The sequence below is a fragment of the Ammospiza nelsoni genome, chromosome 2 (genome assembly GCF_027579445.1).
Source record: "Ammospiza nelsoni isolate bAmmNel1 chromosome 2, bAmmNel1.pri, whole genome shotgun sequence".
In the NCBI taxonomy this organism is placed as follows: domain Eukaryota; kingdom Metazoa; phylum Chordata; class Aves; order Passeriformes; family Passerellidae; genus Ammospiza; species Ammospiza nelsoni.
Window position 1 is genome coordinate 102,151,279 of NC_080634.1, and position 11,875 is coordinate 102,163,153.

The 11,875-nt window shown below is 36.4% G+C and overlaps 1 protein-coding gene and 1 long non-coding RNA gene across 3 annotated transcripts in view; one reads left to right on the plus strand and one right to left on the minus strand.

Annotated features, from left to right (window-relative positions):
• Positions 1-6,959, plus strand: part of MOSPD2 (motile sperm domain containing 2) — a 30,901-nt gene extending 23,942 nt beyond the window's left edge. For both annotated transcript variants that reach the window (XM_059493450.1, XM_059493451.1), the window contains 5 exons: positions 3,106-3,202; positions 3,969-4,065; positions 4,727-4,856; positions 5,988-6,090; positions 6,647-6,959. In XM_059493450.1, the coding sequence (XP_059349433.1) occupies positions 3,106-3,202; positions 3,969-4,065; positions 4,727-4,856; positions 5,988-6,090; positions 6,647-6,793 (574 nt within the window). In that variant the 3' untranslated portion in view covers positions 6,794-6,959. The remainder of the gene's footprint in view (positions 1-3,105; positions 3,203-3,968; positions 4,066-4,726; positions 4,857-5,987; positions 6,091-6,646) is intronic.
• A 1,256-nt stretch (positions 6,960-8,215) lies between these two features.
• On the minus strand, positions 8,216-11,875 carry LOC132087354 (uncharacterized). Its single transcript, XR_009420506.1, has 2 exons — positions 11,811-11,875; positions 8,216-8,827 (listed from the first exon to the last, which is right to left on the minus strand). It is a non-coding gene; the product is annotated as an uncharacterized LOC132087354 (long non-coding RNA).

Here is an 11,875-nt window from a genome sequence, read left to right on the forward strand (position 1 = left end):
TGGTTTTACAAGTTTTCAGTGAATCTTCTGGTGTCACTAAAGATTGGTGTACTTTTGTACAAATAGTTGTATATTCCATAGAATTGTACAAGTGTTTTGTTTATATTGGGAAACCATCTGACTAAGTTAAGTCCTTATCTGTAATGAGAGGACTGGTTTGACATGTTTTGATTTCATTGGCTCACAAAAAACCAATGTTTTTTCAAGACAGTTTTTACTCTCAAATCTTGCTGGAATTCTTTTGGCTTTTGATGGTATAATGGTCTACAGTAATAGTTTCCACCAGTTAAACTTGATTAATGGATCCAATTTATTTTGTATGGAAAGGGCTCTATAATGACATATCTACCCAGAAGATTTTGTCATCCATCTTGCAATTATTTTTATCACTAAACTAAAATAAAGAAATCAATTAGCCAATATCACTTTTTCTTTTCACTGCCTTGTAGGTTAAGATGCTTGTTTAGAATTTGATTTAGATGTTAACTTTTATTTTCACTTTCAGTTTGCTATTAGATGAATGAAGAAAATATCTAATTTTTAGGTAATTTCTTAGCTAACTTTTTAAGTGCTGTAATGAATTAGTTTTGGAATGAATTTTAATAATGACATGCTCATTAGCATAAATATATTTTATATGTGTAAATTGAAATTTGAAATTAAGAACCTTCTCTGTATAGCCTTAGTTTCTTGTATGGCAAGACAAAGGCATAAACTGCAGAATTGTGATTATAAAAGAATGTTGAACATTTTCTGTGACAATCACAAATGCTAGATGTGTTATTCCAACCACTTTTTAATTAAAAAAGAAAGGAGCACAAATCATAAGCAGACAAGAAAAAAAATCCAAACAAGCAGAAACACCCCCAGAAACTTCCTTTTTTTCCTCTTAAAATACTTCAACCTGTCATTGAATAGAAGTAACTTAAATGGACTGCAACACATGGAAGAGTAAAGTTAGTCAAGTATAGAGGTGTTAATACTTGTAGTCTTGCTGTCATGGAAAATAAAATACTGGTGTCTCCATTGTTCTTGCTGTTTGTTTTGTTTTTAAAGTAAAATCCTGAGTGCAGCTGTTGCTCTGCCCATTTTACTGAAGGTGATTGAACCAATAATATACAGTGCCATCTATAACCAGTTGTAGGCACCTACCACAGAGACCATAAGCTCTGCCACCCTGATTGACTTTCACCCTTGCTCATCTCCCAGCCTTGCCCTGTGCAGGGAGCAGCCTGGGGCCTGAGCACACAGCTGAGGCACTGCAGCTCTGGCACCAGAAAATCATGGGCCAGAGCTGGGTCCTCGTGCTCTTTTGTTTCTTGTATTTTTAGTCATGCTTATGAGTCAGCTGTCTCCCTCATTTAGACCACAATTGTGTTTGCCTTGTATACCTTACAATGAAAGGCTGCCTCTGACTTTCCTTCTCAATAAATGAATTTGTTTGGGCAGACAAAAAGCAGCAGCTTCCTTGTACTGTCTGGTGGAGGAGTAACTCGTGGTGTGTTGTGGTACAAGAATTTCTAGCACAAGCTGGTTATGTCACACACATCAGATTAAGGAAATTCCTGCATCTGTGAAAGTTAAAAAGCTTGGGTGTTTGTTTAAGCAATCCACCCTCCTAATAGCTACATGCCACCTACCCTCAATGCTGTGGAACTTGATTTCACTGACAAGAGCCATAGAGCTGTGGTCCCCAAGCTTTTTTTTTTTTTTTTTTCCCATATGACTATAATTGGTAGAGCAAGAAAGATCAGGCTCTGGCAGAATATTCCTTCCCTTAATCATGTTTGTGGCTTATTTTGAGGCTGATTATTATCTTGTTTCATTTATGGTCCATCTTGCAATCGCTGTTACACACAGCTGCAGTAGTACAGTACTAAGACAGCTAAACTATGTTGTAGCTACAACCCTTCCCTAGCACTGGTTATTTAAGCTGACAATTTGGAAATGCAAGAATACTGAGAGGAGGAGGGAATTACCCTATGAGGTGGTTTTAAACCCATCCCTTTTCTGGTTTCTACCTTATTTGGCACGCTTCCTTATCCCCACCACAAAAGAAGTAGCCTCGTCATGTGGACTGACTAATGCCCTGTAAGACATCAGTACCCCAACATCAGAGTCACCCCCAGAACCCGCTCCCAGCATGGGCGTTCACACTCGCCCTACAGCTCCAAGGGCTTTTCTGCTCAGCTCATACCCTGGGTGAAGTAGGAGAAGAAGGATTGGTACCATAAAATGAAGTCTTTTAGGGAGGAGGTCAAACTAATGTGAAATTGGCATTCCAAAAAGAGGACGTGGGAAAAAAAAATCATGTGTTTTGAAAAAGGATATACAGTTCAGTAGTACGGAGTAGAATGGCAGTTCTTTGTGTGCTCCTCATAATGAAAGTAAAGTTCTTCACTTGCTACTCAAGTTTCCTTTCAACAATTATATGAGCATGCCCTACATTTTACCTACTGGTGTTCATTTGAATGCTTATCCAAATTGAGTTGTGTTAGTTTGATGTGGTTTAAATTATCTCATGCATGACTCTCTTAATTGCACAAGAATATTAAAAACAAGCAATAACTTTATTTATGCATGTGGTACCACAAGTATGTGAAGACTGACTCATAAGTGCAAGTGGCTTCAGCTGTCGTGGTTGAAATTATTGCCAGGTGTGGATATCTGCCTTCTCTTATGTGTGCACTATACCCATGACAAGGATGCATATTTGAGGTTGAAATTCCTCCCTGTCTGTGACACCTTATACTCCTTAACATGAGCATAAATTAAAGTTAGCAATGTTTTCCCTTACCACACTGCCCAAAGATGCAGTAGCTGACTCTCAGTATCTGTTGGCTGATGCTGCTGTTACAGATGGCAGAAGTCAAGGGCAGTTATCAGCTGAGGCAGCCAGTTCCACTTGTCATGAGTCAACCCTGAGCTTCACTACAAAATTTCTGCTTTTTGTTTTCATAGCTTTTTTTGATGAAAATCTGTTAATGCTGACTGTAGCTGCAGGGTAGAAAGTATCTTATTTTCCTGGAGGTGTGGTCAAGTTTTTTGTATGATCTATTGTAAAGATAATCTGAAGAAGCTAACTATTTTTAAATTTCCTATTAGCCCAGCAGAAGAGCTATATTTTGGATCCAAAGAAACTGGAGAGAAAAAATGTTTGATAGTTCTCACAAACGTCACTAAAAATGTAGTGGCTTTTAAAGTAAGTGTTTTATGTGTGGTCTGGTTTACTAAATGTGTAACTTTTTCTTGTTTTCTGTAAGGAGGAAGAATACTATGAAATCCATTTTACAGACAAATGTTTTTATTGTGTAGTGATGTTTGAGGCAGATCAAAGATCTTCTGGCTGAATTTATGCCTACAGTGTACCACCTCGAAGGGGGTAATTAGTATTACAAATCTTTGGAGCACTGACTAAAAAAGAGCTAAAGTAATGGTTGGTTTTTTAGTGAGAGTAATACTTTTTGAAAAAGAAAGGCTTGAGCATTGAGAATTCGTCTTTTTAGAATTTTTCTTTTAAAATACTGGAAACAAGTTAGTAATACTCCAAAATTATGTAGATCCATCTGCAAATGTCACCATCAAAGGAATTAGTAGTTATATTTGCTTCAGAATGATGGAGTTTACTTGGATCTTTGTGGATTTTTTTCCCACGTTTTGCATTCTCTGCACATTAAAATAACTTAAAGTTTTCATATTTTCATATTTATTATGACATGTTTTTGGCTGGTTTAAAATATGTATGCAAAGGAAAATAGGAAATGCAAGAAAACAAATGATAAATGCAATTGACAGGGAGGAAAAAGGAATATGCAAGAGTCCTATTATGCCTAAAAAATAATGTATTTTAGAGATTTATCCTAATAGTCAAGCTTTCAGGGATTTAGTTATTACAGAATGAGAGAGGTTATGAAGCAATTGTGGTTTCTGCATGCACTTACTGTATCCTTCATTATTCTTGTTTATAGGTGAGAACAACTGCACCAGAAAAATACAGGGTTAAACCCAGTAACAGCAGCTGTGAACCTGGCACCTCATTAGATATAATAGTTTCTCTTCATGGTGGTAAGTAAAACTGTAAAATAGAGCTTGTAAGAAATCTGGGCAAGTAGCATTAGACATGCTCTAGGCACTGATGGTTGTGTGTGATTGCTGGTGTGTGGGACTGACTGATGCCCATGTCTACTTGACTCTTGTGTGAGAATGGTACCATTTGTTAGAAAAACATGGATGTCAGAAAGGATTTGAGTAACTGCCTGTATTGATTTACTTCTCCACTCAGGCATAAGCAGCTGTTGTCTGCAACCCATTTTGTTTCTTGTCTTAAAAAACAAAAAGTCTGAGTGGCACTTGTCTCACTGGTTCATTATTACAGTGGGAGTTTATCGACAGTAAATCAGTTTCCTAAATTGTTGCAAGGACAGGTGAATTTGCTGGAGAATATGTTCTTTACAAAATTTTGGGTTGTCTTTGAGCTATTAAGATTAAACTAGTTCTGTTAAAATGAACATATATATTTTTGGGAAAACTGTAATTAGAATTATTGGGCTTCAGAAAATGATTTCCTCATTTTTATTTCTAGCAAGTCAGTGTCTGGTGTCCTGCAATAAGCAAGTTTTTACTATATGGCACTTTTGTGCAAAATACTTCTATCCTTCTTACAATATTGTTGTTTATCTAAGCACACTGTTGCTTTTTGTTTTGTTTTTGTGTTCCTTGAGGGCAGGTTTTGCAGCTTCTTTGCAAGATCGTTTCCTTATAATGGCAGCAGAAATGGACCAGTCCTCTGGAGCAGGTGTGCCAGAACTGACTCAGTTTTGGAAAGAAGTCCCTAGGACCAAAGTGATGGAGCATAGGTAAGCACATGGTTTTCTGGTAAACAGGGGTTTGGGGGTTTTTAAGCTTTTATTATTTAGCTGATTTATAGCACTTGTGTAATCATAATCAATGAAGGATTCTCCAAATTCACTTGTGTGGTTACTGAACAAAATACATTGCTGAGACTTCTGCTCTGTTTTAACTGATTAGATGTGGGTTTCATGTATAAAATGGTATTCTGGATGTGCCCTTCTTTTTTTCTTGCTATTCTCATGCTGATTAAGAGTTAAGTGGAAAAAATATGAATGTATGTGACAATACATATGAACAATAGGTTTTTTAATAAGAATGTGTTGTTTGAGTTTTCTGAAAGGAAGCAGTCAAGGAAAGCAGACATATAAATGCAAAACTATTTTCTGGACAATATTAAAAATGTTCCTTTTCTACTAGGGAAAATTAGAATTTTGTAGAAAATTTCTGTAAAACCTATCACATGTTCATATGTGTATTTTGATATTTGGTGGTGAAAAAAGTAATCTAGAAAAATTGCTGGAAAAATACATTTCCCCATAGACTTTTTAAAATGCACCTGTTGCTCTTCTCTCTCATCCAGTCACATTGGGTGGTGTCACTGAACATGTCTAGGAAAAGTTCCCTGCAGATTTGACTGGTTTTTTGCCATAGATTATTCCTGGGGTTTTTCTGTGGGTTTGTGGGGCTGGTTTTATTGGAGCTGTCTTTACCCCTTCATGGCCAAAACTACCGTGGAAAAGGTATTTTATGAGTCTTGATGCCTAAATCTTGTTCTGTGTTTGCTTCAAGGGCTTATCCCTTACTTCCCTTTTGATTAAAATCTACATCATGTGAGTGACCTTGAGCTTCCTTGCATAAGTGGTGCAATTTATTTGGGTTTTTTAAAAACAGACCCTGAAACAATAGAGAGAGGTAATTTATTACAAGTGTGCTGTGTACATTAGCTACTCACAAATACAAACCTGACCTTTATTTTTTTGTAAACCTAGACTAAATGTAGTGTAATTATAATTGTTGTCTCTTAAATTTAAAAGTGCAGGGACTTTATCCTCTTAAGATGGATTGTTTACTCCTAATTACACAATGTTGCATTAAATTTGTGATTTTCGGTGTGTGTTCTTGTTTCCTTTTTACAGGCTCAGGTGTCACGTCATAGAAAGTAGTAAGCCCTCTTCTCTGACATTAAAAGACAATGCATTTAATATTCCAGCAAAAACTAATGAAGATTTACATATACAGGTAATAGCATATTCCTTTGTGCTGAATATTCAGCAAAATTATAGAATATGGTAGAGATTAAAAGAATTTTTACTGAACCTTTTTGGTATTTTGTGAATTATACTATTTGAATGTCTCATCAATTGAAGGTAACTACATCAGTTATAGTGATTTAATTATTTTGTTTAATGATAATGATTTAATAATCATTAAACTTTCAATGCAGTTTGCTCATTATTCTTTTGTATATACAGATCTGGCATATCAATGAGCATCAGTAATATCTTTTGCTTCTGAGTGTAAAGATGTCACCTGCTTGATGCAGGCCTTATTGTTTATCTATAACTTAAGATTTGAAGCTCCTTTAGTGGGAGAGATTCTTGAAGTGTATAGTGATAGAAAAGGTATTGCTCAGAGACCACTGAGAGAAGGCTTCTTTTGCTTTTCTTTTCTTTTCTTCTCTTCCTCTTCTTCTTCTTCTTTTTTTTTTTTTTCTCCTTATTGCCAGAATAGCTCAAAATTGCCAAGTGCTTTCAAGTGCAGTAATTCTGACTTAATGAAACTGTTCTATTTTCAGCTAACTCATTTACTGCAGATTAATAAAAGACTTGAGGAGCAGATGAATCGCTGCCTCTGGTTCCAGCAGCTGTCAGTTGTTTTATCACTGCTATCAGTTACTGTTGCTGCCTTCTGTTTCTACCTGGCCTATGCCCAGAGAAGCTAAAAAGAATTGCTGTGCCCTGGATGTGCTGCTGCCTGTCATGGCTCTTTGGAGTCAAAAAGATTGCAGTGCTGCACTTGGATTCTGGAACTGCCAAAATGAGGTTTGTGAGCCTACAGCAATGAACAAGGAACAGTTTACTGGGAAAAAAAAAAAAAGATAGAAGAAATGAATGACCAGCAAACAAAATTACTGAAATTATTGTCTAAGTTGACTCTTACAATAGGGCATGAGGAAGATGTTAAAGTTAGGACCTATTTTCACTGTACAATTCAATAAAAACTACTGAATGGAAGGAGGAAACCAAATACAACATTATTTAAGACTGTTGTGCTTTTTTTTCCTTCTATTCAACTACGTTAAATACAATATTTCATTTCTTTTCATCATATTCATTCTTACATTCTGAATCACTCACATAGAAGATGCAAGCAGTCAACTTAGTGTATTCCAAGGTTAATCTGTTCATCCAGAAAAATTTACAGCAATTATGCAGTACAGGTGGATTTTTTATATAATCAGTGTATGTACATACACATAAAAGAAGATATTTGTTGTTAGTAATTATTTTGATAATTCAGACCCATTGCTCTTATTGGTTAAATTCCTTATTTTTGTGCTTCTTCTAAATGAAAAGTTACTGTAAACATTTCTTACCAAGTAACATACGCACAAGACAAGACACTATTCCTATTCTCTTTTTTTTTTTTTTGGAAAGAACTTCTGTTCAAATTACAGAAGGAGTGTGGGAGCTGACTTCTTTACTGTGATGGCCTATTATTGGTTCATAAAAAGGCTATTAAATAGTCAGTGTAAGAACTTACTCTGAGCTGTGCAATATGGTTAAATTACATATGAAATTATGAAAAAAGTGAGTCAAATCAGGAAGATTGAATACACTTGAAGGCAACATAGAAGTATTATATCTGCCATTTCACAGAAATTGTTGTGGAAATGGTGCATGAAGCTAGAAAGAACTTTGCTAACAAGGATTCTTTGTACTCATTGCTGTAAATATGTATATTAAAATGATGAAAACTTAAAAGGACACTGATGGTATCTTTCATACTTTTAAAATTTTCACACTTAGGAGATTTAATAGAATTATGTTACTTGAATTAATTTTTGCTACAGATTGGCTTTGTAACAGATTTATTGGTTTTGTCTGCTGACTTCAATAGATGAGAAGTGATTGTTAAGGAAAAATAAAGGTCATACTCTGCTTCTGTCTTTTTGCTTACAGTGTGTTGGTGATGTAGAATTATTTCTAGAAAATAGAAAAGGGCAGTTTAAAATAACAAACAGATTAACTAATAAAGCCAGCAATATGATTACTAAAAAAATGCCATGTACAAAGCAAGGCTGCATAAGTGTTTGTTGCACAGTCTTCTGTCCTTAATTTATACAATGGTTTACCACATCTGCTTTTTCTTAATTTTTCACGAATCTCATTTCTGCCTATTTTGTTTCTCAGTATTTTGTATTTCTAATGACTTGACAATTAATATTGTTAACTGCTTACAATGAAGCCGTTACTTGGGTTCTTTTTTATGTGCATGCAACTCAAATGCTTTGCTTACAATGAAATGGGTTGTTGTCTTAGTGAGAAAAGTAGCAAAGTAATTTGTAACCTTAGGATAACAATAACCATGCTATTAAAATGCCAATTCCTTAATTTGGGTGGATTGAATAGCACTTTACTGTAAAATTGCCAGAAATATATTCTTAGAGTCTTTGCCAATATGAATATTTTAATGTTTTGGTGCTTTCATATATTTTCAGTATTTTATTACTTATTTTATTATTGGTATTTTCTTTGTATGAATCAGATGAACATCTTTTCTATTTTAATATATTTTAGAAAAATACAGTTAAAAATAAATATGAGGAAATGCATAGTCTTGAATGTTCAGTCTTTTAAAAATAGCTGCATCTCTTGATGTTTTTTCTTTCTTGTTAGTCTGCAGATGCTTCATATGGGTGGGGTGAATATGGTGCTGACCCATGGTCTGTTGTGAACAGAAGTTGTGGTGGTGCCTGTCAGACAAATGTGGAACAGGTGACAATGGCTTCTCAAACAGAATGCCTGACCATCACATGGTGTCAGTGGTACCATGGCACAAGGGATGCAAGTCCACACAAAGTTACTGTAGGGGTTCATAACTTCACATGGACAACAGTCAATTTGTATTTTTCTTCTTTGAGAACATCATTCTATCTATTATCATAGAGTATTTTCAAGGATTTCAATTGTTAATAGTTTCAGATTTTGTTTGACAGTCCTTGGAAAGGGGTCTCACTGTGGAAGGTTTTGTGCTTAACACACCCTGAAGTTGCAGTCACATGATTTGATACCCAAAATCAAGAGAAGAAACTAAAAAAACATGGGTTTTTTTCACACTATGGGAACTCAGTTTATAAAACTGAGGCATTTTAGAACTTAGACAATTCACAAAATAGATTTGATTACATGAACTATCAAGATATAAGATTTAGTTTTCCTTTCCCTCATTGTAGATTTGCAGTTAATTTGGGCTTTTACAGACAATTAAGAGACAACAAAGATTGTAATCCTAAAACTTAGCAATTTTTGCTCCAAAAGAACCCATACTCTTTTCCCTAGCAAGGAATTTTTCTACCCTCTTGTGAGCTTCATTGTTCTACTTTCCTATGTAAAAGATCAGACATTTTGTAAAAGAAAAAAATAACAACATGGGAATGAGGGGCAGAAGGAGCAGGGATTTTAAATTACCTTTATATTTCATCAGTGATTCCCTGCTAATTTGAGAGAGAGAGAGAGAATAGTTTGTATCTGTTGTTTGCCTTCAGAATCTCAGATCATCCCTATTTCCAGAGGCTGTTAATTTATATGGGTTTTTTTGACTGTATGGGGTTTTATGGGAGAGCATTTTAAGTCTGTGCAGTGCTTTGGTGTTCCTGTGTGTTGCACTGGCAGCATGAGGATGGAAGTGCTGTTTTGTTGGTAAGCTCAGTGTTAGTTCACTCATGTTCTCTGGCTTTGTTGTGGAAGTGAACATTCAGTCAGGATAACAGCATTCTGCAAAGCCCATCACAGGTGGCTGTGAAAATTCACCAGTCTGGGTCTGCTACAGCCCCCTGGGGTGTTGTGGCCCAGACATGAGGAGCCACAGGTTGTACATAGACAGTGTGGGTATTGATTTAGGAAGAGCTAATCACTTCTAATCAGCCAGGAAGAGCAGGTTGTGTCCTCATTTCTGAGGCTAAATAAGACATTTCAGTCAGCTTCTGCAGTGCATATCTTGTCTTCCCTGGAAGATGGCTCACAGAGGAATTACCAGCCTGGTGTTGTGCAGTTGCTACATTTCCATTATGTTTGTGCTAGCACAGGTATGTGATGGTAAGTGATGATTCCAATTAGGCTTTTCAGTATCCCTGTTTCCTTGGCACATTTCAGCATCAGCAGCTTCTGGCTCTGTGCCTCCTGCAGCTGATGAGAAACAACCTCCCTCTTTCAGTTTTCTCAGTAGTTTCAGTGCCACTTTTCGATTGAAACATCACTATTCTTGTTTTTGACACTTCTATAGTGGTTGCACACAGCAATACAATATACGTAGAATGCAGAGACATAACTCAAAACATAAAGCACAGGAAATCCATCTCTCTGGAGCATGGCAGGGGTGAGTTTTCCTTTTTTGTGGAGGAACTGACTGAAGTTCCACAAGCTGGCCTCTTCTGGGCCTGATACAGGCAGCTTCCAGGTAGATCTGAGCAATTACTGCTTTCTGAGCAGAAGCACTGAAATTCCCAAGCTACATGAGCAAAAAGGAAGCAGCAGGACAGCCTTTTTTCTGGTAGGTATCTCATCTCCTGGCTTGCTTTATTCCCTAGAGTGGTGCACCAGCCTATCTAAGTCACTTCTGTTTTCCTAAACACTGAAGGAAGCACAGTGTGCTCATTTATTGCTGTATGATTGCAGCTGATAGCACTTGTTGGGTTTAGATTGCATTAGGCAATTCCTTCTGATGTTAATAATGAGTCCTTATACAGAGCCCTTTAAGGGGGGAAAAAGCCCAACTGTTTATCAGTTGCCCGTTGTTGCTTCACCATAGCCTGAGAGTAGCAGCAGCCCACCCAAAGGACTGCTCCAGTCTTTCTCATGCCAGTTCAGGGTCTCTTGATCTGTTAGTAATTTTTATTCAGTTCTAATTCTCTTAATACTAGTTGTGCTATACTGGATTGGAGTTGTTTGAAATGCTGGAAAGCCTGGATATGAAACTAGAGTCTGTAACTTCTGGTTATTTATCTTAAATTTTTTTTAGGCAGCAATAGCACATACTCATGATTTTACTGTTACTTGGTGGTTTTCATAAAGTATTTTTGAAGGCTTTCCTTTCTCTTAAAAATACCTTGCTAGAATGGTGGTACATTATGTATTTTATTCTTCCTGATTATTCCATAAGGTAGGCCAGCATGTGATGGTGATTCAGTTTGCAAGAAGCAGTGATTTCTTTGAAAGTATCCAAAGATTTTTTTTTTTTTTTTATTTTTGCAAAAACTCAGAATTTCCTTCTGAATCTACACAAGTTTACCCAACACAGGAGCAAAAACCTTGGCCTGTGGGAACTTCCCAGAAGGAACAGATATTTGGATATGTACTTTCTGTTACAGACCCAGCTATAAATAACAGCATTCATCTACTCATACTGTTCCAGTACATTTCTATAGGATACTGAGGAGGAGCCACAATAATAATAAAAACAAACAAACTTCCATTGCTGCTCAGTGAGAAAATTGACCCCATAGGTCAATGTTACCCAGTCAGGAGCACAAAGTGGAAAAATGCTATGTAAGATATAGTCTTTCCCCAACAGGCTATTTAAGGGGCCTCTCTAGAGAAAGTGCCCCCCTAATTAGTCCTCAGGAAAGGGATCAAAAACAATCTTGACAGGTTCTGATTCACTGTGTTTTCCTTAAGTTTGCAAAGAAATGCAAGACAAGAGACCAAAGTCTGTTGTCATCTTAGTACAAAGTCCCATACCTTCTCAGCAATTTCTCATGGGCAGCTCCTTGCAGCACTGACCCCTCCTTCACAGCACAACCAAC